This window comes from Halyomorpha halys, unplaced genomic scaffold (assembly GCF_000696795.3).
Source record: "Halyomorpha halys isolate HHAL.00 unplaced genomic scaffold, Hhal_1.1 Scaffold304.1, whole genome shotgun sequence".
Lineage (NCBI taxonomy): Eukaryota > Metazoa > Arthropoda > Insecta > Hemiptera > Pentatomidae > Halyomorpha > Halyomorpha halys.
In genome coordinates this window covers 354743-379219 of record NW_027116688.1, presented here as the reverse complement: position 1 = coordinate 379219, position 24477 = coordinate 354743, and the positions used below count along the sequence as shown (strand labels likewise).

Sequence of the window (24477 nt, the reverse complement as noted above, 5' to 3'; positions counted from 1 at the left end):
AAGATCATTTAGTCTTATAATAATATACTGATTATAATCAAAATCAGTTCATATTTCAGTGAGTATAAGACCATAAAGATCATTTAGTCTTATAAAGATGTACCGATTATAATCGAAATCAGTTCATATTTCAGTAAGTATAAGACCATAAAGATCATTTAGTCGTGTAATAATATACCGATTATAATCAAAATCAGTTCATATTTCAGTGAGTATAAGACCATAAAGATCATTTAGTCTTATCATTATAAGACTAAATTTTGGATTATAATCGGTTTTTGATTATAATCAAAATCAGTTCATATTTCAGTGACTATAAGACCATAAAGATCATTTAGTCGTGTAATTATATACCGATTATAATCAAAATCGTTAGAGCCGGAACCTCCAAAACAAATAAAGTATGCCAGTAAAAACAAATATATATATATAAAAAAAAAGTAAAAACAAAGAACTTTCCAACTGAAGTCCATCTAACAATATTGAACTGTTGTGTTAAAGATCAAATTTTTGCGTGAAATCTATACTACAAAAATGATACAAATATGGATTGTAAATGTACTCGTCTTTATTTTAATATATATTAATTTTTGCCTAAATTAAATTTCGGTAGAAAACTCGCATTCAAAATTTTGTATTTATCGCAATATTTCCCTTTTCGATAAATTCCAAACATAGGTTTGTGAAAGTAATTGCACAAAGAGTATTTATTAACTCCTCGAAGTGTTTTGAAAATGACAATGAGCTAGAGTTCAATAAAACCGACACTTTATCTATTAAATGACAATTAAATGGGGATGCTATCTAAGTATAATATTGCTTCTATATAATAACAATAACAATGAATTTTATTGCTTCGATAACAGTTTATCGCTCATTATTGACTTGGCATTAAAGGTTCGTAATCGAGAATATTCACTGCAGTTGGATTGTTCGCTGTGGTTCAGTTATGGCCTATTGATAGCTTGCAAGTGTTCTCTGCTTCTAATTGAGGAGAAGAAACAAAACACACAGGATGAGTTACTGCGATCAGTGTACGTTATCGGATAGAATTGAAATACATATATTAATTAGAAAAATACGGCACATCTCACCCCAACATATCAACTGTCTTAGGGTATCGTAAACTGAGATCACATTATGCAAGGTTTTGAGGTTTTTCCTATTTATTTACCAAACTATGGGATTGTAGAAAGATAAGTATGCAGTTAGCTATCTATTTTGAAGAATAATTTTTTTTAAGAGGTCAGGGTTGGTGGAAGTAATTTTTTATTCTTAGCAGGATCTTACAACATCTATCAAGACCTCTTTGAGTAAGTGTTTATACTTCATAGTATAATGTTAGGGCTGTCAATGTAAGATGTACTGTTCTTTATCATTCATCATTCCTTGCAACTTGATCGAATTATGACCCAGTACCTAGAGACACAAGGTCTTGTTTTTTTAATCTTCAAATTATAAATTTTTTTTGTCTCATTTTTTTTAGATATTGCTCCATTATATTAATTCATCCTAAAGTAGATAATTATAAAGATTGAATAAAATGAACAAGCTCGAACCCAGAGGGCAGAATATCGGCTCGTTCGGTTTCAACTTTTTATCAATTAAAGGCAGCTCTCCACTGGCGAGATTAGATGCGGTTTTTGTCACCTCTCCACATCCGGCCGTAGTATCCCCGCATTCCGTTCCCAGGGCTCTTCGTCCATCTTAGCGGGTACAGTTCAGGCCATCGTATCTGGTTCACTTTTGAAGTTTAATTACTTTATTTATATAATGATTAAGATTTGCATAATTCACTTAGATAACGCCATCTTTCCTGAAGTATTTCATAGAATATCTGCTTTGAGGGAGGTTGAGTACAGTAGTACATCGAAAAGGCTAAGTAACGCGAAACTGCACAGTATAGACTAAAATGAATGGGTGAAGTTCCCGAGCTTAAAAAAAACACTATCAAATAGTTAATTAAACTGAGAGGTATACATAAATGTAGATTGCTTTATGCTAAACCTATTATTATTGCTCTTATCTCTTGAGTATTATTCAGGCATAAAAGAAAATAGGAACTTTGAACACATCTTTACAAATATATATAATTGTAAGTAAAACATCCATCCCGAAAGGTTCCATGCCGATACCTCTAATCGCTGTCTACATAGAACAGTGATGGTCATCTAAATCCAAATCCTCAAGATCAGTCTTGACCCACCTTCGTTTCGGTGTGTCTATTGAATAATCACTGGCCACCTTAGTGCTTATGACCTTTTCTAAATCTGTTCGATACCAAGTCCTACAACGTTACTTACGTTACTACCGCCTTAGTCTCTGCAACTAATTTCATAATTAAGAGTCATCTTAAGATTTATGGAGTAGTTCGCGATGAAACCCACCACTTATGAAGACAGGTCCTGAAAACTTCCTACATTATATAGCAGCTTGTGGCAGGTATGCATCACTAAGGTATAGGCTTCTAGGCTCTGATAGAATACTAGAATGTGAGGTTTTGACATAGAGGAATAAAAGTCATAGAAAGAATCATTCCATTGGTCTGTCTTGAGGTTGGCAAAAAGGACCAATAGCCTCACTTGCCGAATAAACCCTCCCCCCCCCCATTATTACCAGTACCTGTACCAGTAGTTGCTGCAAATTATATTAACCGGAAGCAGTTCGCACATTTCGGCTTTTTTTTAACTTTCTAAATTCTCCAGTATCCAATACTACTTCTTCGGCCCGAATATTTTACGCCATCTTTTGTTTTTTAAAACCATACAGTGCTATAATCCAGAATTATATGTAAACCACTATTAAAATATTTTTTATTTAACCACTTTTTCTTCAGTATAATTTTTTTGGTTAAATTTATTAGAAGGTAAAATACCAATTTCTCAGAATGGATTTAGTGAATTAAACTGTACATGCTCTCAAATATAAATTGTTTATTCTCTTTCTGTTAATTTTATTTTATTTTTGTAAATCTGTAAACTTTAAGTAAAATGTCTATCGGTGTTTCAGGTCACGGCGGGGTGAACCAGCTCGGCGGCGTGTTCGTCAACGGACGGCCGCTACCTGACGTCGTGCGGCAAAGGATCGTCGAGCTGGCCCACAACGGCGTCCGGCCGTGCGACATATCCCGCCAGCTCAGGGTATCCCATGGCTGTGTCTCCAAGATACTATCCAGGTCAGTATCATCGTATGCACTTTATAGTGATATAGGTATGTGATATTATAGATTATTAAAAGGGATCCTCAACTGAGTGCTGCCGAGATGAGTGATATTGTGGTACAGCAGATCAGGCGATAGGTTTCAGGTAGATATAGTCGGCCGCGCCGCAGATATCCGCTTTATCGAATTATGGCGAGGGGAGAAGACAATGGTAGCTGATTACTTAGCGGTTCCCCGGCGGTGACATATTTTTACGACGAGACGTTGCACTTAGAAGCCGCGCGCCAACAGGAAGCACACGTTCCCTGCTGACTAATATCCTCTCAGCGTCAGCATCTGTCATTTGTCATCCCAAAATGGTTTCAGATAATTGGCGACAATATCGATCCGTCCAAATGTCAGAGCAGCCACTGCTGCTTGCTTTTTTGTAGAAAAACTTTTTCTCGATGAATATCTCGTGTTATTATCTGTTACTAAGCCTGTTATGTAATGAATACAGGCATAGTGACTTTCATGGACCATGACGTCAAATGATTTGCTTTGTATAACACGTCCGTTTGGTATTTTTTATTGGCAAAAGACATTGTGTTTGGATACATTTTGTTATAACTAATTTAGTGACACTCTTGAACAATACTTCTCCGTTGAATGATTTTACAGTTGATAAGATGCGACAGTGAACTGTCATAGATAAGGTATGTATGTGGCGGTGAACATGAAAGTAGCTCCTCTTCCACTACATGTGTTATCGTATATTACGCTAGAACTAGTACGACAGTACTGCCGACACTGAGGCCGCCTATATAATGGAAATTCGACCAGCTATAACCCCTCCGTATATCAGAAATCACCAGGTAGGGGACAATTAAAAAAGTACTGCCACGACTTCAAAGCATTTCCCACTACGGCAGTTGCTTCTAAAGTTGTAACAATGACTGCTGTACCAAACCTGTATATGGTATATCTTCTCTTTAAATCGTTAAAAACAATTTACATAGTATATTCATTTTTTTTTCAACAAACTATATACAAACCAACGATTTAATCACCCAACACGTTCCAAATAAAATAATTAAAATCTAAATAAATATTTAAATATATTAAATATTTAATCGTTTTACCTGTTTGATATGGGCTGACGAATGACAAAATGATAGATGATTTCGCATATTGAGAAGTGAACACATGTCTGAATAGCTATAGATAACAGAGCGAGGAAAAAAGCTGAATACACTAAAATCAAAGAACGAATGACACTAAACACTGGACACAGGTTTCATCAGTTCCTGTTTTTATCCTAATTATTATGACATAAAAAGGTGATTATCATCTCATGATTAAAATGGTACTGAAAGTGCAAGTTTGTAATTTGGTTCTTTCCTTAGATCACATAGATCTATAAAGATTGGTTCCGGACAGAGAACAAACGTTTCTTTATTTAAAACTAAATTTTAATAAAAGTTCGATATATATACTATTATTTAATTAATTTAGAAAAAAGGTCTATAGTGAGATCTTTTTTTATATTACATAATTAATTGAAAGAATCTTAGGGACAGCCAGCGCCTTCTTTATACTAAGGGCTAACTCGGTCCAGGCACAGAATCCCGCGACCAATGTGATCGATATCATATCAATATCATCGATATCCGACTCCTGTGATCGATAGGATTACTATTAGCAAAGTATAGAGCAATTTTTTTCAACCAATAAAACGATCGGATATTAATTTGTTTGGCTTTTAGAGTTCACAATCGCGGTATATGCTTTTGCGATATTAAGAAGTACAATTACGATATTGAGATGTACAATTTCTTTCAGGAAGATTGTGCAGTTTACCACTCGTGTCGATAGAAGTGAATAGTATACATAAAGTAAATTGACTTTAAAAAAATAATTGATGATTTTGCTAGTCAATAATCACCTCTTAACACAGCTTTGACACTGTCTAGGATAATGACCTAAATTACTATATAGTAGTATATACTATATAGTACTATATACTGTATATTATGATACATATAACACAATATATAGGCAGTATATAAACACAACTACTATTGACGATCGCGGTGGGTGGTACTGCGGACCTGTAGAGGTGGTCTATTCCTAATGAAAGGTGTTCATTGTTCTGGGCTCTTCTCAGATCTCTTCATGCCTCGTTTCCTTCTTCGGGAGTCTGCCAATCCTCATTCTCTTTAATAACCTCTTTCATATTATTATTATTATTATGACTGATATCTCACGGTATATAATTGTCATATCTTTTCAATATCGAGAACGAGCTATTTCGGTTTGTGAATAATATAGGCGTATTTAATTGAATTATACAATTAATGACCGTTATATTATAAAATATTCGCAGGTATTCTACAACAAATGACTTTTCTTCTCATCGAATTTTAAATGACGGATGCACTTGCTTATCCAACGTCAATGTAGTAGTCGATGAACCATGAACTCAGAAAATCTTTCTTAACGATAGATGTGTCATCTGTTTTTTACATTTTTTAATAACTGTTTTCTTGATTTTTTTTTTTACTAATTATAAAATGAGCTCACACGATTATTCTGAACAAATAGTGTTTTATAAAAGTAATCATGTGATTATTTTCAACATTCAGATCATAACATTCATTACATCTATATAAATGTTAATTATTTATTCTCTCTAACATTTGGATAATAAATGTTGGAGAGGTGGTAAAAGTAGTATAATTCAAAATTTTAATATACTTTACAGCGTTTAAAACACTTAGGTACTTATGCATTAGCAATGCTAAAACTTGTCCTATATAACCTGACACCAGACCAATCCTGATTTATTTTAATACCAATAGCGGCGTTAAAAAAAAAAATCCTATTATATTTATTTCTTCTATTTAAATTATAAAAATACTTTAAATAACAAAACATATGATATAAGCATACTCTCCTTGTATGATGTTTCCATTTAATCATTCTACAATAAACTCTACAATTATATAATTCTAGTAGGTTTGGTTTAATTCTTCATTGAAATCAGGATAAATTTTTCTTTTAACTTTTAATAAACTTTAAAGCTGTGAAAAAACTTTATGTGCAATTTTACCATGCATTTTTTCTAAATTACTTCAACTTATAGCAGTAATTACATACACAATAAAAGTATTTTGTAGTAGAATCTTCTGTAGTAAGCAATTCCCCGGCATTAACCATTTTTTTAAAATATGCAAAATTAAATAAAACCCTTTTTTAAATCTAACTGTAGACAGTGATTGATTAATTGTTGAAAAAAAATAATAATAAGTTTATTGTTCTCCAATATTGTAATTTATTAGTATTTTATTCGTATAGATATTGTGTATTATACCAATATTGTATTTTATTCTTTCAGATATTTCATTGTAAGAGGAAGGTTTTGTTTTGGACAAAATTATTCTTTGTTGTGAAAGACCTTTCCAACTAGTAAAATATTATGACAGTGCTTGTTTACACGCTTCTTTCAACTATCAAGTCAGTTCTGACATCACGATAGTACTACCATGACAACAAATTTGAATTACACTATGGTGGTGTTTCTAATGCTTTCACTGTCATCGTGGAACCTAAACTTTAGCTTCCGTTCCATGCTCTGTCGAGACCAAAAACGATACGGTATCCAGGCTGAGAACTGGAGAGCTGGAGGGCTGGAGTGAAAGGGCTGACAGATAGGGCTAAGTGGCCCGCTCCGCAAGATAATTTATTTCGATCCTGGCTGGGCCAACTCCTCCCTAAGAGCGGCTCTTTTACAGTTAATTTCGAGATGGTATGGCCAGCGTGGATGAGGATGTCTCCGTTCCTTTCATATGTAAAAGGGAGGGACCGCTGTTTGAATAAAAATCCTTGAGTTAAAGGAAGTTGACCACAGCCCACTGCATGCAGGACCGTAGGACACTACCCTATGCTAATGTGGGCGGCTATATGTAGCCCTCTCGGGTCGTAATGACCTCTTCTCATAACTCACCGCCCCCTCCCCAAAAAGGATGAATAACTTTAAAATGTATTCCGTCCCCTTCGCCATTCCGCGGTTTGTTCAAATTAATTTCAGCGGTTTTGTCGAAACAGCAAAAAGCAGGTATGAATTGTAAATGAGCTCTTTATATGTACCTTTATTGAAATGGCAATACAATAGGAATAATGAAATCAGTAGTCAATGGATATATTTTAACAATGAACACTTTTCTGTTGATCAAGAGAAACTCTTGAGACATGTGGTTTTCCCTGCTGATTTGCTGGATGATGTTCGACAGTTTAAAACAGTCCATCATCATCATCATCATCATAATCATGTACGGCGCAACAATACCTCACTGAATCCAGACCTCCAAAAGTGTCCGCTATTCTTATCCACCCTGTTCACCAACAATCCAATCAGCTTTTAAAAAGATATGAAAGCCGTCCTTAATTGATATATATTTTTAACAAAAATTAATAGCAAGCTGAACTATTCCTTAAAGTTGTATGAAGATTTAGAAAGAGAGTGATCTATCGGTTGAGAAGAAGAGTATAGTAGCCAGGGGTTGTTCTCAAGTACTGTAAGGAGGCTCGTTGGCCCCCACGTGGCAGTTGCTATGGTTACACCCATTAATACAGCCAGTTTGATTGGTCAGACAACAAGTCCCTTCGGGCATCGCCCAACCACCATCGACCTCTTTATTTCATTTATCGGCCTGTACGTCGGCTACTTCTCACTACCTCCACCAACAGCTGCTTCATCATCCGTTTTAATTTTATTTATTGCAAATAGTTTTTTTTCATTTTATACCAGCCAATAAACGAATGTTTCTTGGTAATAGTATTTGACTGAATAAAAAAATAAATAATTATTTTTTATTTGATGAATGGAATATGGACCGGGTGCGGTCAAAAAAACTCAAATAGTAAATAATTATACTATTTTTACTGACCCAACGTTTCGCCCCACGTTGCAGGGTTTCGTCAGGGCTGTTTTGACGGATGTCAATGTTCAGTCTGTCTCCACAGCCCTGACGAAGCCCTGCAACGTAGGTCGAAACGTTGGCTCATTAAAATAGTATAATTATCTACTATTTGAGTTTTTTTGACCGCAGCCGGACCATATTCGATTCATCTATACACACGGTCAATCATCAATAATCTTCCATTATTTTCTATTTAATTTTATTCTCTCTTAAATGAGGTGCTGTTACAATTTTTTATTATCTTTTTGTTTTGAATCCAATGGTTCACGCTAGTCGTTCTCCTGATAAACTATATATCATGCCGGGTAAAACTCATAATCATTTATTTTTCTTTATTTCTTCAAATGATGCAGTTCAAGACTAGGCGACGACTTTTTTCGACCCCCAGCGACTCACGAACACTAATGTTCAATTCCCTTCCGATTTTCTGTTGAATCAGTGTTTCCTTCTAAGAAACGAGCCAGTTTTCTGAAATCACGAACTGAGGTACTATCCTCATCTGGTGAAGAGGAAGAACGTTGTGATTAATGGTCGATTCATCTATTACCCAACCAAGTTGGAAATTAGTTTTTCTCTTCTCCACAATTTCGTCGTGATACTGTGAATGACAGGTTTCGAATATTTCACACATTATAATAATCTTTGCCTATATTTAGATATAAATGTAATGTATTGTGGTATCTCTTTCTAACTATTAGCAAGAAGTAAAATGGAATATGATACATTTTCATTTCTGGTTTTAGTCGGTCCTCGATGGATTTTAGCGAAGTCTCTTTTAAAATGTATATCTATTTCTTTCTGCATGTTCCGTTTTAGTCGGACTACCTTTATTGTGAGCACTAAGTGCACGCTTGCTGTTTTATGAAAGTTGCGAACTTTGCAGTTTTTCTATGCTACCCTAAGATGGTAAGTATGCTTCTACAATTTGTAAGCACTATAGTGCTTTTGAAAACGAGAAGTAGATCGAGGATCCCTATATGATTTTTTACTGTAAGAAGTATATTTAGGTATGATTGTGTTTGAATTGATAGGATATTGATACTGTTTGCAGGTACTACGAGACGGGGAGCTTCAAGGCTGGTGTGATAGGAGGTAGTAAGCCTAAGGTGGCGACAGCGCCGGTTGTCGACGCGATCGCCAACTACAAGAGAGAGAACCCGACCATGTTCGCCTGGGAGATCAGGGACCGGCTGCTCGCCGAAGGAATCTGCTCCCAGGACAACGTACCTTCCGTATCCTCCATCAACAGGTAACCTTCTGCTTCCTAAGAAGTCCAATAATATGTCGGTATCAGCGACCTAGTGGCGTTGCTCTAGTATATTAAGTCTTCTCCATTTCTTAACAACACAGCGGTCACAAACATCCTTACATAGCACAAAAACTGCTTTTTTTCATAGTCCAAAGCCAACCTCCTGTTTTAGAGACATTGTTCTAAACACAAATAATTGTACTGATTCTTAAAAAAAATCAACCAGTATATGTGGCGGGGAGGTTATTTACATTATTTTAACATTATTTAATTTTTGACCATGGTCATTTTCAGATATATTAGCAAATGTTGAATTTGACATGAAGTTCAAGAGACAGTGACAAAAAATGTTGCTTATTTCATATTAAGGTTTAGACATATTATATGATCATGTCCATTGGCATGAAAGGAAGAATACATCTCTGCTATTTGTCTAAATCTATCTAAAACCGCTGGAGTCAAAAATAGCACTAGAAATGAAGAAAATTACCGCAAAAGGTGTTTGGGGATTATATTTTGTTTGGGTTTGCATGTACCACATTTAAACTTTCAAAACAAAAAAAAAATTAAACATACAATTACAGAATACTATTTTCAGTAAAAAAAGTAAATAATTTTTAGGGAATCCTTTCAAATTCTTTTAAATCCAAAACAGTTTTAATCTGAGCACCTTGTATATGTGCACATTTTTAATATTTTTCACTGACTTTGGTCTTATTTCAACTCCTTGCCAGAACATGAAAAGTATTATTTTTATTTTAACTTATCTATTATTATATATACAAAATATATAGTAAGGTATACTATTGCTATCCCGGAAAATTCCTAATACGATATTTTGACGGAAATACACTTTTGAGTTCCCTGAGCCCGAATAACCAAGTTTTGCAAAATGGTCTGTATGTGAAGAGCCTAGCTGAAAAACGGAATGCAGTAAGGAACTGAAATCACATATTTAGGGCAGGTGTGTGATTGGAATATTACTGTAAATTTTTTTAAAAAATAAATCAATATTCCATACTACAATATTTTAGGGTTTTTACTCAAAAAATAGCTGAAACGATTTTGAAAATCAATGTAACGTTAAGTAGTCTTTAATATCGGATGGGCCTTATCTTCATTGAAATACCTTGACAGGGCATAACAGGATGAGTAACTCAATAAAATAATCCTTAGTAACATAAGTAATATATATACCTCAGAAAAATAATCATTTCCAATATTGATTCTTAAACCTACTGACTGTCCTACAGTTACTTCAATAATGTTGCCCTTACCCCTGTTGAACAGATCCGCTACCTTGGACCAACGACTAATCTGGAATCTTCACACAAGACTGAAAAGACAGGAAACTGCACGTCGATTTCGACTATTACTGCACTTACTAGACAAACGGTCCAAACTTCCAATTCATTACAAAAGACTGATTTATATGACAATTATAAGGCATATCGAGACATGCGGCGTTGAGCTTTGGGGCTCCACTTAACATTCGAATTCCTCTGGCATCCAATCCAAAATCCTTCATAAAATCCTAAATGCTCCTTACTTTGTCACAAATAAAATCATCCACAAAGACCTTAATGTTCCATTTGTAACCGATCTAGTCCGAACCAGATATTAATCCTTCCATTACAAACTCCTTAACCACTCAAATCCATTAGTTTCTAATCTTGCTTCCAGCAAACCTCCGAGGCGTCTGAAAAGAAGATGGCCTCGAGACCTTATATTGTAAAAATGTTTTTAGAGTGCTACCAATGGGTAGTTTCTCTACAAGCTTGTACCAAACCATTATGATTTCCTCAAATTTACTTGATGTATTTTATGTACAGTTGTAAATATCAATAAACAAATTAAAAAAAAAAATATATTGATTCTATAAGAATTTAGAATACTAGAATAATTATTCCGAGCACGATGTAAATTTTAATGAACTGTTACATTGTTATATTTCTGCCAAACTATTGCAACGAGTACTTTTGCTAAGTGAATATTATATAAACATCAGTTCTGAAACAAGAAGGGATAAATTTCAACTCAAAGAGCAGTATGTAAAAGTTGCCTGATGCTCGCATCGCACCAAATTTTTTAAAGTTATTTTTTTAATTTTCAACTTATTTTATTTATCCATGGACAAAAAGAAGAAGTGCGGCGACCAGTAGGGAATGGGGTACAGCAGGAGGGCGGCCCGGTCCCGGGGGACAGGTCCCAACAGTTCCCTGTAATTAATTGGGTAGGGGGGGAAGGGGTAACCTTTACCCTGATTGAATAGCTGCTCCCCCGGGCCTCTTTTGTAAACTAAATCTCTCCCGATCCAAAATAACATCTGTTAATACTACAGTCCTGATACACCCTCCGATCATAGCTAACACTTATTGCTTCCATCATGTTTATTGCTGTATTTCAGCAACTTAATATAGTATTTTCAACACCTAGCTGCCAAATGCCTATAAACACAGCGGGGTTTGTGAATAGATAAATATGCTCTCTACTAATGGAAGAATGTGAAACGTAATAAAGAATTTTAATTCTTAGAACATTGAGAAAGAGGTCCAATATTCATGGACAATCTGCCTCTCCGATACAGAAATGTATCCTTACACTCATGGGTGTACCTAGCAAGGGGTAGAGGGAGGCACTTGCCTCCTCTAAGAGTGAAAAAAAAATATTAATTCAATAAAAATTAAATTTGTATTATAATTAAGCACTGCTATGATTATTTACAACTTTCTTAAATTTTGGTTTCATTTTCCTTTTCCGCGCTGAAATGTCAACCTGAACGACCATGTCTGCCCCCCACAGTAATTTTTATCCTGGGTACACTCATGCTTACAGTGTGTTTGTTGTCTTATCTATGCTGTTTTTATAATAATAGTCCCTGGCCGGGTACTATAAAGCCATTTTTGATTTGACGATATGGTAGGGACCTAATTATAAAAAACGTTCGTTTTTTATTTCCACAAAAATAGGAAAATCGGTATTTTTTTTTATTTGGCAATGCAGGTTTGGTACTGCCTGCAAATCGAAAACACTTGTTAAACAAAGAAATTAACAAAAGTCGGTATTCACACTCATCTATGTTCCGGAGAGGTAATCATGGTAAACGTCAGACTTGTCTTGACTATTACCTACGATTTACACCTTTTTCGTTATAAACAGTTACAAAATAGCGATTCACAAAGCGAAAGAAAACATAAATAGCGGCAAAGTAGGTAATATATGATTAATAAATCATATAAATAAGTAAATAAATAAATCAATAAAATCATAGAATAAGTAAAACTATACAATACTACTATAAAATTAATGGGTTACAAATTCAGTGATATGACGCCCGTTTCGGAACGTTGTGGGTCCGATCCCCACTTAGAGTGGTTAATTCATTTCCTGGTGGTCCCGAGAAATGAATTTTGGTACACCCACCTTGGTTAGTAAGCGGCGGCAACTCTGGTAGCCACGAGAGGTTGGCAAAAAGGAGGCTCACTAACACCTAGCTCCCCCACCAGACACCAATACCAACCTATAAATTTAACGTTTTAGAATTTTTATGAGATACTTGTTCATTTAATTACCTAGATTAATAATTTGTTTTAATCTTAATATTTGTGCTGTATTAAATACAAAATAAACTGCTATTTTTAAATTGTAAAGATTGGTAATTGGAAAGATTTGAAACATTGTATTTACACCCAAATGATAGAATTAAAAAAAAAAAAACAATCTTGAACTAGAGTTAATTATTGATTTCGAAGGTTAAAAAAATCTATGATTAATTAAAAAATGAGGGCATAAATGTTTATCTTTTAGCAATAAAACAACAATAACTCACCATGCGTGGGCGCAGCACAAGAACACGCCCTTTGTTTTGGGCCCAAAAACCGACTGTGAGCAAAAATTAAGGACAATTTTTACCATCCAGTTCAAATAATCTATCCCTTGCTATATGTAGCAACTCTTTCAGGTTGGGGTAGGGACGTCGTTGCAGATGTAAAGGATAGAGGAGAGTGTCATCCTAATTATGTATTTAAAGATGTCAGTTTTCCTAAAAGGCTTAAAATAAGGAACATTTTTAAATAATCCTTCCATACCTCCGATGAATTGGGAAATCCTATCAAATTATTGGAAATTTTATACCCCTTCTCAAAATGTGTTGTTAGATCTTCCTTAGATGGGACATATAAGACTAAATTAATTTTCTGTATACGAAGTATCCTGTATATGTAAAAATGTAAAGGATACTTCTGACAAATAATATCTGGACATCCTCGAGTAAGTGGAGGTAGCAATTTGGATATTACTAACTTGCCAGATCGGGTTTAATTTTCGGAGAGGACATAGTCTTTTTAAAGTATAGAAACGGGTCATTATGTTACTTAACCTTAGTAAGTTACTTTACAACTTAATAAAGTTATTGAGTATCGCCAATTGCTTTACTGCTTTCTTCTCCTTCTGTCTATAGATTACGATATAACACCGTTCATCCACTCACAGTCACCGCATATTTTGGACTGCGACCGTAATAGAAGTGGATAAATAACAACTACATTATACTTTTAGTTTTAGTTTTGTTTTGCAAACTGTCTAAGAGCGTAGAAGAAGCAATGAGGTCTTAATGAAGGGAGATCAGTCGACAGCGTAGGATACCACCGGTACATGTAGTGGTAGAGAAAAGCCGCGGTAGGCAGCCAGTACCAGCGCCATTTTGTAACCGCCGTCCCATCGATCCACTGCCGCCTTCACTCCTTCCTGTATTTTTCTTATTCCATCCGATTTCGATTACATTATCGATACCAATGTATCGATACTATAATCGACTCAGGCAATACTAGGGCCCACCTCAACACTGCCTTCTCAATATCATGTCAGTAACATTTACATGTCTCGAGCTTCTCGGTGCATCCTTCTACCAATTCGTAGAAGGTTTCAGAATAAAATATACCTTCACTGAGTTGTTCCTTCCCTTTCATTCTTTTGTATATACACAATACTTTTTTTGCAGAAGACAACAATTAAAAAAAAATCGGAATCTAGTCTTGGATATTCTTATTTTCTCTTGCTTGCCTTAGTAAACTGGCCAACTAGTAAATTTTTTTGTACCGAGTTGTAATATAATTATTTAAAAAAAAAAACCAATACCGGATACTTACGAACATGCACATTAAAAACATGTATAGTGGCTATGAATTTTTTACTTTCAGTTCCATATATATAAAATTTATAGTGAGATTGTGACAAATTTCGAATCTAATCTAATCAATAAAAATTGTTTCCAAATAACAAGGTCTCTCACACCGTCAACAATCTCAAAAAGGAATAGAGATACAATATTGAAATCAAGAATTTATTATTTATCATGTATTTTGCTGTAATGTGACTTTTTCGTTACTATCGACTTACCCGAAGTGCCACTTTATTTGAACGATTTTAAACTTTTTTGACTCTCCTCTAAAACGTCTCTAACGATTTTGAATTAACACGTTATACCAATGTACAATTAAGTATTCTTTAAAATCATTTCTGTTATATTTTTATTTGAATATATAACTTTCAAAAACGTTTTCCATGAACTATTTTGTTTATTAAAAATAACTAACACTTTTTTATCGATAACAGTTATAAAAATTAGATAAATATGCAAGAATTTGATACTTAAATAAAGGAGAAAAAACATTATTGTGTTTTTTAGGTCGCTTTGACAATTTTTTTAATTAACATAAAACACGAAAGTAAGTAATAGTAGATTTTTTTAACGTATTGATGGGATTATATAATGAGGAAGTATTGTAATCCTGAATTATAAAAAAGATTCGTTGTATGACGAGCAAGGATTAATTTTAACTCAAAGTATGTGTGGAAACTTCTGTGCAAAACGCAGCAGATTTTGTATATGCTTATCATCTCTAAAACGTAAAAGCCATGGCCACATAATTCCAGATAAGATTTTACTGTATTTCAAATCAATCGCATATCTAATATTTTTTTAAACTAATCAACAATTTTTTTCTTATCAATTTATTTTTAATGAAAAAACAAGACTGTTTATGCGCACTCTATGGGCGTTTCTTTTGAACTGTTTTAAATGGTTAAAATAGAAAATAGTGTATTTTTCACTTTAACTAACTTTATGAAAAGTAGATAAATATTATAATTCATATTAATATTTTACGAATCTTTTCTTTATAAATTATTACATTTTCTTATATTGTCATTGCCTTTAATAATTCTATTATGAATTTATTCTTTTTATTATTATTCATCAATCAAAATGAATGAGGAAACATATATAATTAACAAACTATAGAATACAACTCGTAGAAGTATTAGTTACAATATATTTTTCGCAGGGGTTATTTTACTAGGTCATTTTATATCTTGAATATTAAAAAAAAAAAAATAAGTCTGTACCACTACAACCTATTAAAGGTCAGGGATGCTGTAATCTGTAAGGAAGTATTGTTAGTAGACCAACGGTTGTGGAAAGAATTTGTTCAGAATCCACTCGACCGCCACATTTTTACCCAATTAAGGGTAAACTTAATGAGCTAAAGAGCTTCCGAATCCACAGGGATGACTCATGGCTACAGTGAAATAGAAAATAATTATCTGTCACAACCTGATTCCAACCCGGTCCTGGAGTTAAAATTACAGCTCATCACTGAGCTACCCGCTCCTTGATATCTGAGGTATATAAATTAATATTATATACATGATACCTTTTTTAAAAAACATATATTTCTGTTAAAATTATATAAACTAAGAATTTTTTTTATTCATATTTGGGAAATATTTATTATTTTTTTAAGACTGATTTAATTACGTTAATTTTTTTAATTTAAAGTCAAGTTATTTTATCAATTCCAATCCACATACATAATGCTCTTTTTTTTTTTTTTTTTAATAATATGCTATGTTTATGAACTAATTTTTTATATTCTTTTCACAAACCTTATTTAAATCTTCAGAAAAACATTATGTGGATTGCCACTTTTTTATTTTCAAGTCATGTTTTATCTATATCAACTTGGTTCACAATAAGAAAACAAATAACCACAATAAAGTTCTTTATAGCAAATTTATTGAATTGTTTATATAGTTTTTTTACCACATATTATTTTATTTTTTTAATGTAACCGTAAATTGTTTATCATAAACAACAATAATATGACAGTTTGACATTTATTGCATGTAAATGAACATTTTCTGCTTATGATAGTATATAGATTATTGCTTCGTAGAATCGTGACGATAACAATTGGCCAATAAGACGGAAGGTCGGGGGAGGGTGCGGGAGGGAGACGTTAAGAAGTGAAGGAGGGTTGGGGTGGAACTGGAAGTGGTTAGTGTTTGCAGATATTGATCTTGGTCCAATGTCTTCAACGGCCTCTCTGCTCTCTCCTCTCATCCACTCCAAAGGGTCTACTCTACTCTACTTAATATACCTCTCCAGGGTCAATAACAATTCCAATAATTACTGCTTTCATAAATTGTCACGGTTCCCGGTGAATGGATGTTACATCCTATGGTCACCCTAAGCATTTGAGGAAATATCCAGAGTGCGAATAAGAAGGGTAATGGATCTTAATTAAAAGGAGAATGCTACTGTTTAAATATTTAAAATAAAAAGTACAACTCAAATTTAAATCCACGTAGAATCTGAACTAAAACGATTTAAAAAATTAATAAAGAGATATGTGGATAGTAAGAGTTTATATACATAATATTATTTTCGTTACAATGATATGTGATGTATCTAAAAATTTCTAATTTCGATATTCAATAAATATATTAATGATTAAAAATTTTAAATTACCCGTGCATCACATGGCATTTTCGTGGAAAAAAAAAGGGACCAATCATTAAAAATTGAAATTGTCTGATATAACTTTTTTTTTTTTAATTTCTCTTCGTTCAAGTAAATAAGATATAAATCAGATTGTACCAACATACCTAAACGTAGAAATGTGACATTTGATGAAAAAGTGGAGTAAGTTAAAACTGGAGTTTAGAGATATTCATATAAAATATACACATTAAAGGGAGATTTTATAAATTTGTCGTTGAGGAACAACAGCTTTTACTGGTTAAACTATTAATTATAGATTTTTTAATAAAAATGAGTTGTCAGGAGAACAGTGAATTTATACAGAACAGAATAATCCAGATTTTTTTTCATGTTATCAACCCTGTAAAATACAAAATAACCTTACAAATGAAGTTGGTAAACTTTTTTTTTTTTTTTTTTTAAATAATCTTAATAACTAAACAGATTTGAGTGTAATATTTTATATCTTCTCATTTAATAAGCGTTTTCCGAAATTAACCTAATTTGTTCATTCTGTGAATTTGCTTCCACGGGTGCAAAGTTCTATTAATTAGTCGAAATATTAAAACGATTTATGTCGACCACCATATCGTTCATGCCACTACAGCTATCGAAAATGCAAAGCACAATATTGTGTCTGGGAGATTCGAGGCAACTGGAACAAACAAAGACAAGTGGTGAGCGCTGAGTAGATGTGGCTTCAAAGAGAAATATACCAACACAAACGTGTGTACATGTATAGAAAGACAGAGAGAGAGATAGAGAGAAGTGAAGTCACATATTCAGAAAAAAATGTTGACATTGCGAAACGAATGAAACAACACTTTGTTTTGTTTTGTTATTAATGCATCAAACCCAATGCAGCAAAATTTTGAGTTATGCCACTTTGCTTTTGGACCACCGATTTGTTTTGGAAGTGATAGCTGTTTTACCGTCCGGCAGGTGATAAAAGTTATCAAGTGCTATTTTAATTTTTAAGTCACTTGACCATTTCTATCTATAATCCGATGTTAATATTCTTTAGTATTAAGGAATATAATAATTGACTGTTATCCTTGAAATATTAATATCATAACTTTAAATAATAATTAAAAAATGAAAGTTGATATTCGATCAAGTTTATTGAATATTCTTTATGAAGGACCTCATACTTATAATTAAAATAAAATTTTAAAAAATGCAGATATTAATGTTTGTATATCATTGAACGACTGTGGTATGTAACATTGTCTTCCAAACTCCAATAAATAACTGACAAGCCTATGTCGTCACTTAACAGAAATATCCGGTTCATAAACTGAAGATACAGTTCATTGAATTGAAAGTTGGAAAATCAGATCATCCAATTTATAGATTGTTTCCAGAGAGTTCATCGGAACAGAGACTTTTACTAAACGCAGACTGGAATGGATAAGATAAAACATTTGCAGTACCAGAATGAGTTCCTAGGGAGTTAAGATTAACAGATGTAATGGAGTCATCAAATAGGGTGAAGTGAACGCAACAGTTGTTGAGAATGATGGATGCGACGCGGCATAAGGTCAACATTATCACATCCACATTGATGTCCTCTGGACCAAAGCGAACTAACAGGGTCCTCGTTACTTCCAAGACATTGAGTCCTCTCCAGCATTCTCCAGCTGCTGTCTGCCCTGCACAACATTTGCATTTCCAGGCAGTCACCTCCGTGCACAGCGTCTGTTCTTTGCTCTGTTCTCATTGTTTGATGTTCCAAACAGGAGTTGGATCGGAAGGAGATTCCATTATCCATTCTTGGAGGATGTTCATTGCTGATGTTGGTAATTATTAAATATAATTACATATTATTTTATTATATCTTTACATTTGCTATCATCGGCTTTTAATGGACTGAGATGTTGGTGAGAACTGAAAACACTTTACATTATGTTCAATCATTCATTTTAAAAGAATTTATATCAGTAAGATGAATAAAATAACTATTTAATTGAAAGATTCGAACATCAAAGCCTTGAATATCTAAATTTATGGCTTACAACACAAAAGTCAACCATTCAGGAACCATCAGGCACGAAGACTAAATGGAGCACATCTCACATTAACAACAAGAAAGACACATCAGCTCATCACTCTATTACATCCAAACATAAATTGAAAAGAAAGAAAGGTATCACGATATCACAGCTGAGAAAGGCTATGTAGGCGGACCTAAGCAGCATAAATCTAAATCAGAAAAGTAGCCAACCCTCCAAAAATATCTAAAAGAAAGTGTAGTTAGACAGAAATCATCAAATATAAAAAAAAAGGAGTTAATAATAAAATTTAGTTATTTCATAATATGGTTAAGAAAATTAAAGTAGTTTAATATAGTTGGGAAATCCAGACAACAATGTTGGAAAATTTTTAATTTTGTTTCACACCAACAAATTGCAGTAGTCCTCTGTTTAAATTCGCTCTACTTAAAATTGTTGGATAAGATTAAATCGTTCTTGCTTATAAGTGTGAAAGTGGATCATTTTTTAATTTTTTGGAGTTTTTTTCTGGGTGCACATGATATCATACATGCTACTTTTTATCAGTTGACCGTCTGGTTCATGTTATCTTTCATGTCGATACCTTTCAACTATCCGCACCTTAGAGGACGAAGGACAGCTAGTGCAGCCTCAGTATCCTGAAACTCCCCCCCCCCCGAAGCCAGTTGATAAATTCGATTATAGATGGCGACAATAGAGCGCTACCATCTGGGCACATCAAACTCAGATTACCCTCCCAGGCCCCGGGCACAAGTGCATTAGCTCTCTACCAGTTAGCTTTAATGCGTCCACTCTCCTGCCTCTATATTAATTTGTATAGGCATCCCTCCGTCCCCTCCGGTTGCAGTCTGTATAAAGTATATGGTCTGTTACAATGTGGAAGACCTCTACAAGTTATGTCGACATGGGGCAATCATCACTACATATATTTTAGATCATAAAATTATTCAAAACAGAGTCAGATTCCATTTTTACCTAAACAAAGAGAAGTTTCAAAATCATACCGTTGATAGAAGAGACACTTGTCGGGTCAGCATTGGAGGCATGAATATAATAAATGAAGACGATAAATCAATTGGAATTTGTTTGAGAAAACTTGACTTTTTCGATTTAGATAACACCTATGTTCACGCTAGGTTCCAAAATTAATTTTTAAATAGTCTCAGTCTTTAATTTCATTACATTTTTGTTTTTATTTGTATTATTTTCATCAGAAGTTTATTTTAATTTTAAAAGAAACAGATGTATTAATACTCTGTATTGCAATATTAACGGTTAGTGGGGATTATTTGGTTGGCGTTACCTAGCAACGGGTGAACAATCTAGGGCTTTTAATCAGCTAGTTACCATTAGCAGATCGTCTGATTTTCTTACCAAACCCTGTCTGTGTGAATTATATGGTGTCTAAACATTTCATTTTGTTAGTGACTAGTGGAAATAAAGCCACTGTGTTCGATGTGTACCATTAAATCATTTAATTTAATTAAGGTTATACCATTGGATACCTTAATTGAATGAGTATAGTCGTAAGACCACTTAATTTTGACCTCTTTCTAAATTTGTCTAGAAAAACTGCGTCTTCAATTTCGCAACAATAGTCCGCTGGTATATCAAGGAATATATCCTCTAACCTATCGGAGTAGCAGATAGTATTTTATTTTATATAGTTATTAATTTTGAAAATGTGTGTTTTTTTTTTCATTGTTCAGTTTATCCATTTAATTTATTTAGATACAATGTGATGACTTTTATCTGTTATAGAGGACTCAAAACCTTAATAATTTTTTAGTTATAGAGGAGTCCGTTAAGAGAAGTTTATATTTTTTATATTAAATAGTTTATATTTTTAGAATGAGCATAATAATTTGCTCGTATTACATGTAGTGTTCAGTTGTAGAAGTCAAAGGCAAAATAATATATTGTCCAATCTGCTCCATATTATTTTAGAGGTACTGGGAGAAGTGAACTCCCTAAGGAGATTAGACAGGATGAACACAATAACCTGCCTCAGCAGCGAGGATATGGAAGGCCGCAATATCATTGGGGCTGGAATGAGACAGTTAGGGCAAACTGAGCGTCATCAGGGAGCAGTTAGTGCTAACTACTAACTACTAACAACTGCCTCTGTCGTTTCATTTAAAAGTTGGCTCCAGCCCTCCAGCCCTCCAGTCTAATCCTATCTTTCTTACTCGCTTTACGAAAACTCTGCCTATGTTTACATTAAGTACCTAGTGGAGGAGTTAATGAAGAGCGGAGACTATGATCATAGGGCAGATGAACTGTTGTGGTACAAGGATCGACTGCTCCGAGTGAGTGAACAAACAGACAAATAAACACAATAACAAAAGGCAGTGATTGAGCCCGGGGCAGCTGGCACTAAGTCACATCAATACCTGTCAGTTCCTGGGGAGGGGGGAGGGACACACGCTACCAGCACCTTTTCAATTCTGTTTCCAGTTTTAGGAAGAAAGTCCCACGCTGGGGCTGGAGGCAGTTATAGACTGGAAGTCCATTGGATTCCACTCAGCCCGTAGGGTCAGGTCAGTCCTCATTCCTCCCTTTGTGTCCCAGTCGATTGTCCACTTACAGAAGCCACTCACGAGTATATCTCTATATCCGCACCCCCATTCACAGCCACGCTCGCTCGTAAATTACACAACACCGCAGTATTGACGCCTGTGTTTTTGTCTACTTTGTTTATCGCCAAATGAAAATGAATAATGGACTAAAAAAACATTATTAATATTAAAATTAGAGAAAACCCCAGCTTAACGGGTTCTCAGAATCAAACGGTGGCAAAAAGAAAATAATTAAGAAAAGCTGTCGAGAAAACATTAATGCCATAAAACCAAACAATAAAACTTTATGACCCTTAGTAGAAACTTAAAAATCGTTTGTATACTAAAATTTAATCATATACGTAAAAAAAAAAAAATTATTTTACATTCATTAAATTGGTCAAACACATTTAACTTTATAATATATTAATATAAATATCATTTATTTACCAAATTTTTATTGTATTTTAATTTTTACCTGGTATATGAGTTAAATTATTTGTGGAGTTTTTTTAATCTTTTTTATTTCACTCAAGCGTCCAAATTTTAGTCCAATTAGGGCGGGTAAGCGGGATTTTAATGTGCTATATTTCAATAATAAGGCTGTCAACTTACTATCATTGGACTGACCTACAACTCTTCGAATTAAAGGGATGTTAAGGCAACAGTTGGCACAATGTAGCATTCAGATACGATTTTAATATCCTACTAAATATATTTAGATTTTTAAAGTATTATATGGATTTATATTTGGATCAGATAAATTATTCTGGTTTTACATGTTTTGGAAAAAATCAAGTAATGAACTTTATTTCATATTCTTTTTATTTTTTTTTTACAATATTTACAAACACTTAATTACATGAATTATTCTAAAGAACAAACCACATTTGTGAGAATTTTTTTTTTTGTTGTGTGTTATTGACGAATATCAATCGATATAATTTACAATCTTAAAGAGAATAAAACATAATAAATAATTAGAGGGAATATTGCTTTCCAGTCCCGCCCCCATTAACCCATGATATCAGCTTATCTTGCCTTAACTACACTATTCAATATTATAATACTGGAGGCGAATAGAGCAGTCATTAAAAATATTTTGTCTTTTAATATGATTTTTAAAACAGTTTTTTATCCATCGAGTGAACTAAAGTAATTGCGTCCCAAAAATGCAATAGGGGATTTGAAACTCTCACTTATAGGCTAGTAGCTTTAGTTATGAAAACTTTGTTTGTTTTGTTATTTTTTCACAATTTAGTGGATTATTCTTCTTCCCTGATTTCTTTCTCACTGTTTTTAAAGTAACTCCATGACACACGATTTCCCGTCTTATTGGGGCAAAATGTGAAAAAAAGACGGAAAACATTTTACAAAATAATTTAAATCAGGAAATGTTTCTTTATACGAAGTTTGGCTTATCTTTTGTTTTAAAATAGTATTTATTTAATTTTTAATATGATCAGTAGCAAAGTTAAAAAAACTTCTATGGAGAACATATGCACTTACTGGTAGAATTTTACACTCACAATAAAACTAACAGACATTTGTGTACCAATGTGAAATAAAAGTAATTCAAAAGCAATGATGAAAATGAAAATAATTGTACCTACTATGAGGATAGAATGAAACATTGAAGCTGTTCGGATGAAAAAAAGGAACATGAAGGAGCTTCGCTCTCGTAAGCGTAGTGGATACAGTGGATACACTATTTTTAAAAACAAAACTAATTACTGCCATTGTTCTTGATAACAGCTTTCAGGTTTTCAGAACACCATAAAATAAAATTTTATAGCTTCAGAAACAAATGGTGCCATTTTTTGAATCATTTACACATTTACACCCTACTATAAAATAATTGTTTTGTAAATACGTAAAAGATCGTAAATATGCTATGGAGGGTATTTGTCAATGCCTGATTAATAACATGTAAATAGAACCGGCGATAGAAGGGAAGATAAGGACCTGGTACAGGATCAGATAAGGACACACCCGACAGAAGGGCCCTCAGAGGCGGATAATTGGCTGAAATAACTGTCATCCATGATTTTCGGCAGTAAAAGAAACAAGAGACAAAAGGGATTAGGGGGTTTGAATGGAGCAGGAATTAGATGAAGCGATAGCATCTCTACTGCTAAGTGGTAAATGGGTTGAGGTTTGCGGGGGATTAGTAGGGGCGGCCTTAATGCCATTAAGGATCTCTCAGTTCCTTATAAATAATCTATTAGCCTCTGCTCCTCCTCTTTATCCTCTTCCTCTTCTTCCTTCTTGTCCCCTTCGTGTTCCAGTCGATAACGGAGAGTCTTCTTGAGCCTTACATTGCCGTCAAATGTTTTACAGCTATCGGAGCATATTTTTTTTACTGTACTTATCCACGGAACCTGTTAAAAGATTCCGTACTTTATACTTTAACTGTTACGTTAATGGAAACATACTTTATACAACATATAATAAGACAATACAAGTAAATGTTTCCTCAAATAGTGCGCATAGTTTTGTAAAAATTGAAGGCTCAAAAAAAAATTAATAAAGGAAAATGATCAGGATGGCGGGAAAAAAAGTTGCTATTTTTTTTTATTATTATAATCAATGTTTCACCCCCTGCAATACAGGCTTCATCAGAACTAAAAACAAAACTAAAAAGAACTGGTAACTAACGTAGACTACTATAGATCACATAAAAATATATTGTAAATTATGGTATGACTGTAAGAT

The 24477-nt window shown here is 33.7% G+C and overlaps 1 protein-coding gene across 4 annotated transcripts in view; it reads left to right on the top strand.

Moving 5' to 3' along the window:
• Positions 1–24477, top strand: part of sv (shaven) — a 187257-nt gene that overhangs the window by 132773 nt on the left and 30007 nt on the right. For all 4 annotated transcript variants that reach the window (XM_014421119.3, XM_014421117.3, XM_014421120.2 and 1 more), the window contains 2 exons: positions 3010–3175; positions 9173–9370. In XM_014421119.3, the coding sequence (XP_014276605.1) occupies positions 3010–3175; positions 9173–9370 (364 nt within the window). The remainder of the gene's footprint in view (positions 1–3009; positions 3176–9172; positions 9371–24477) is intronic.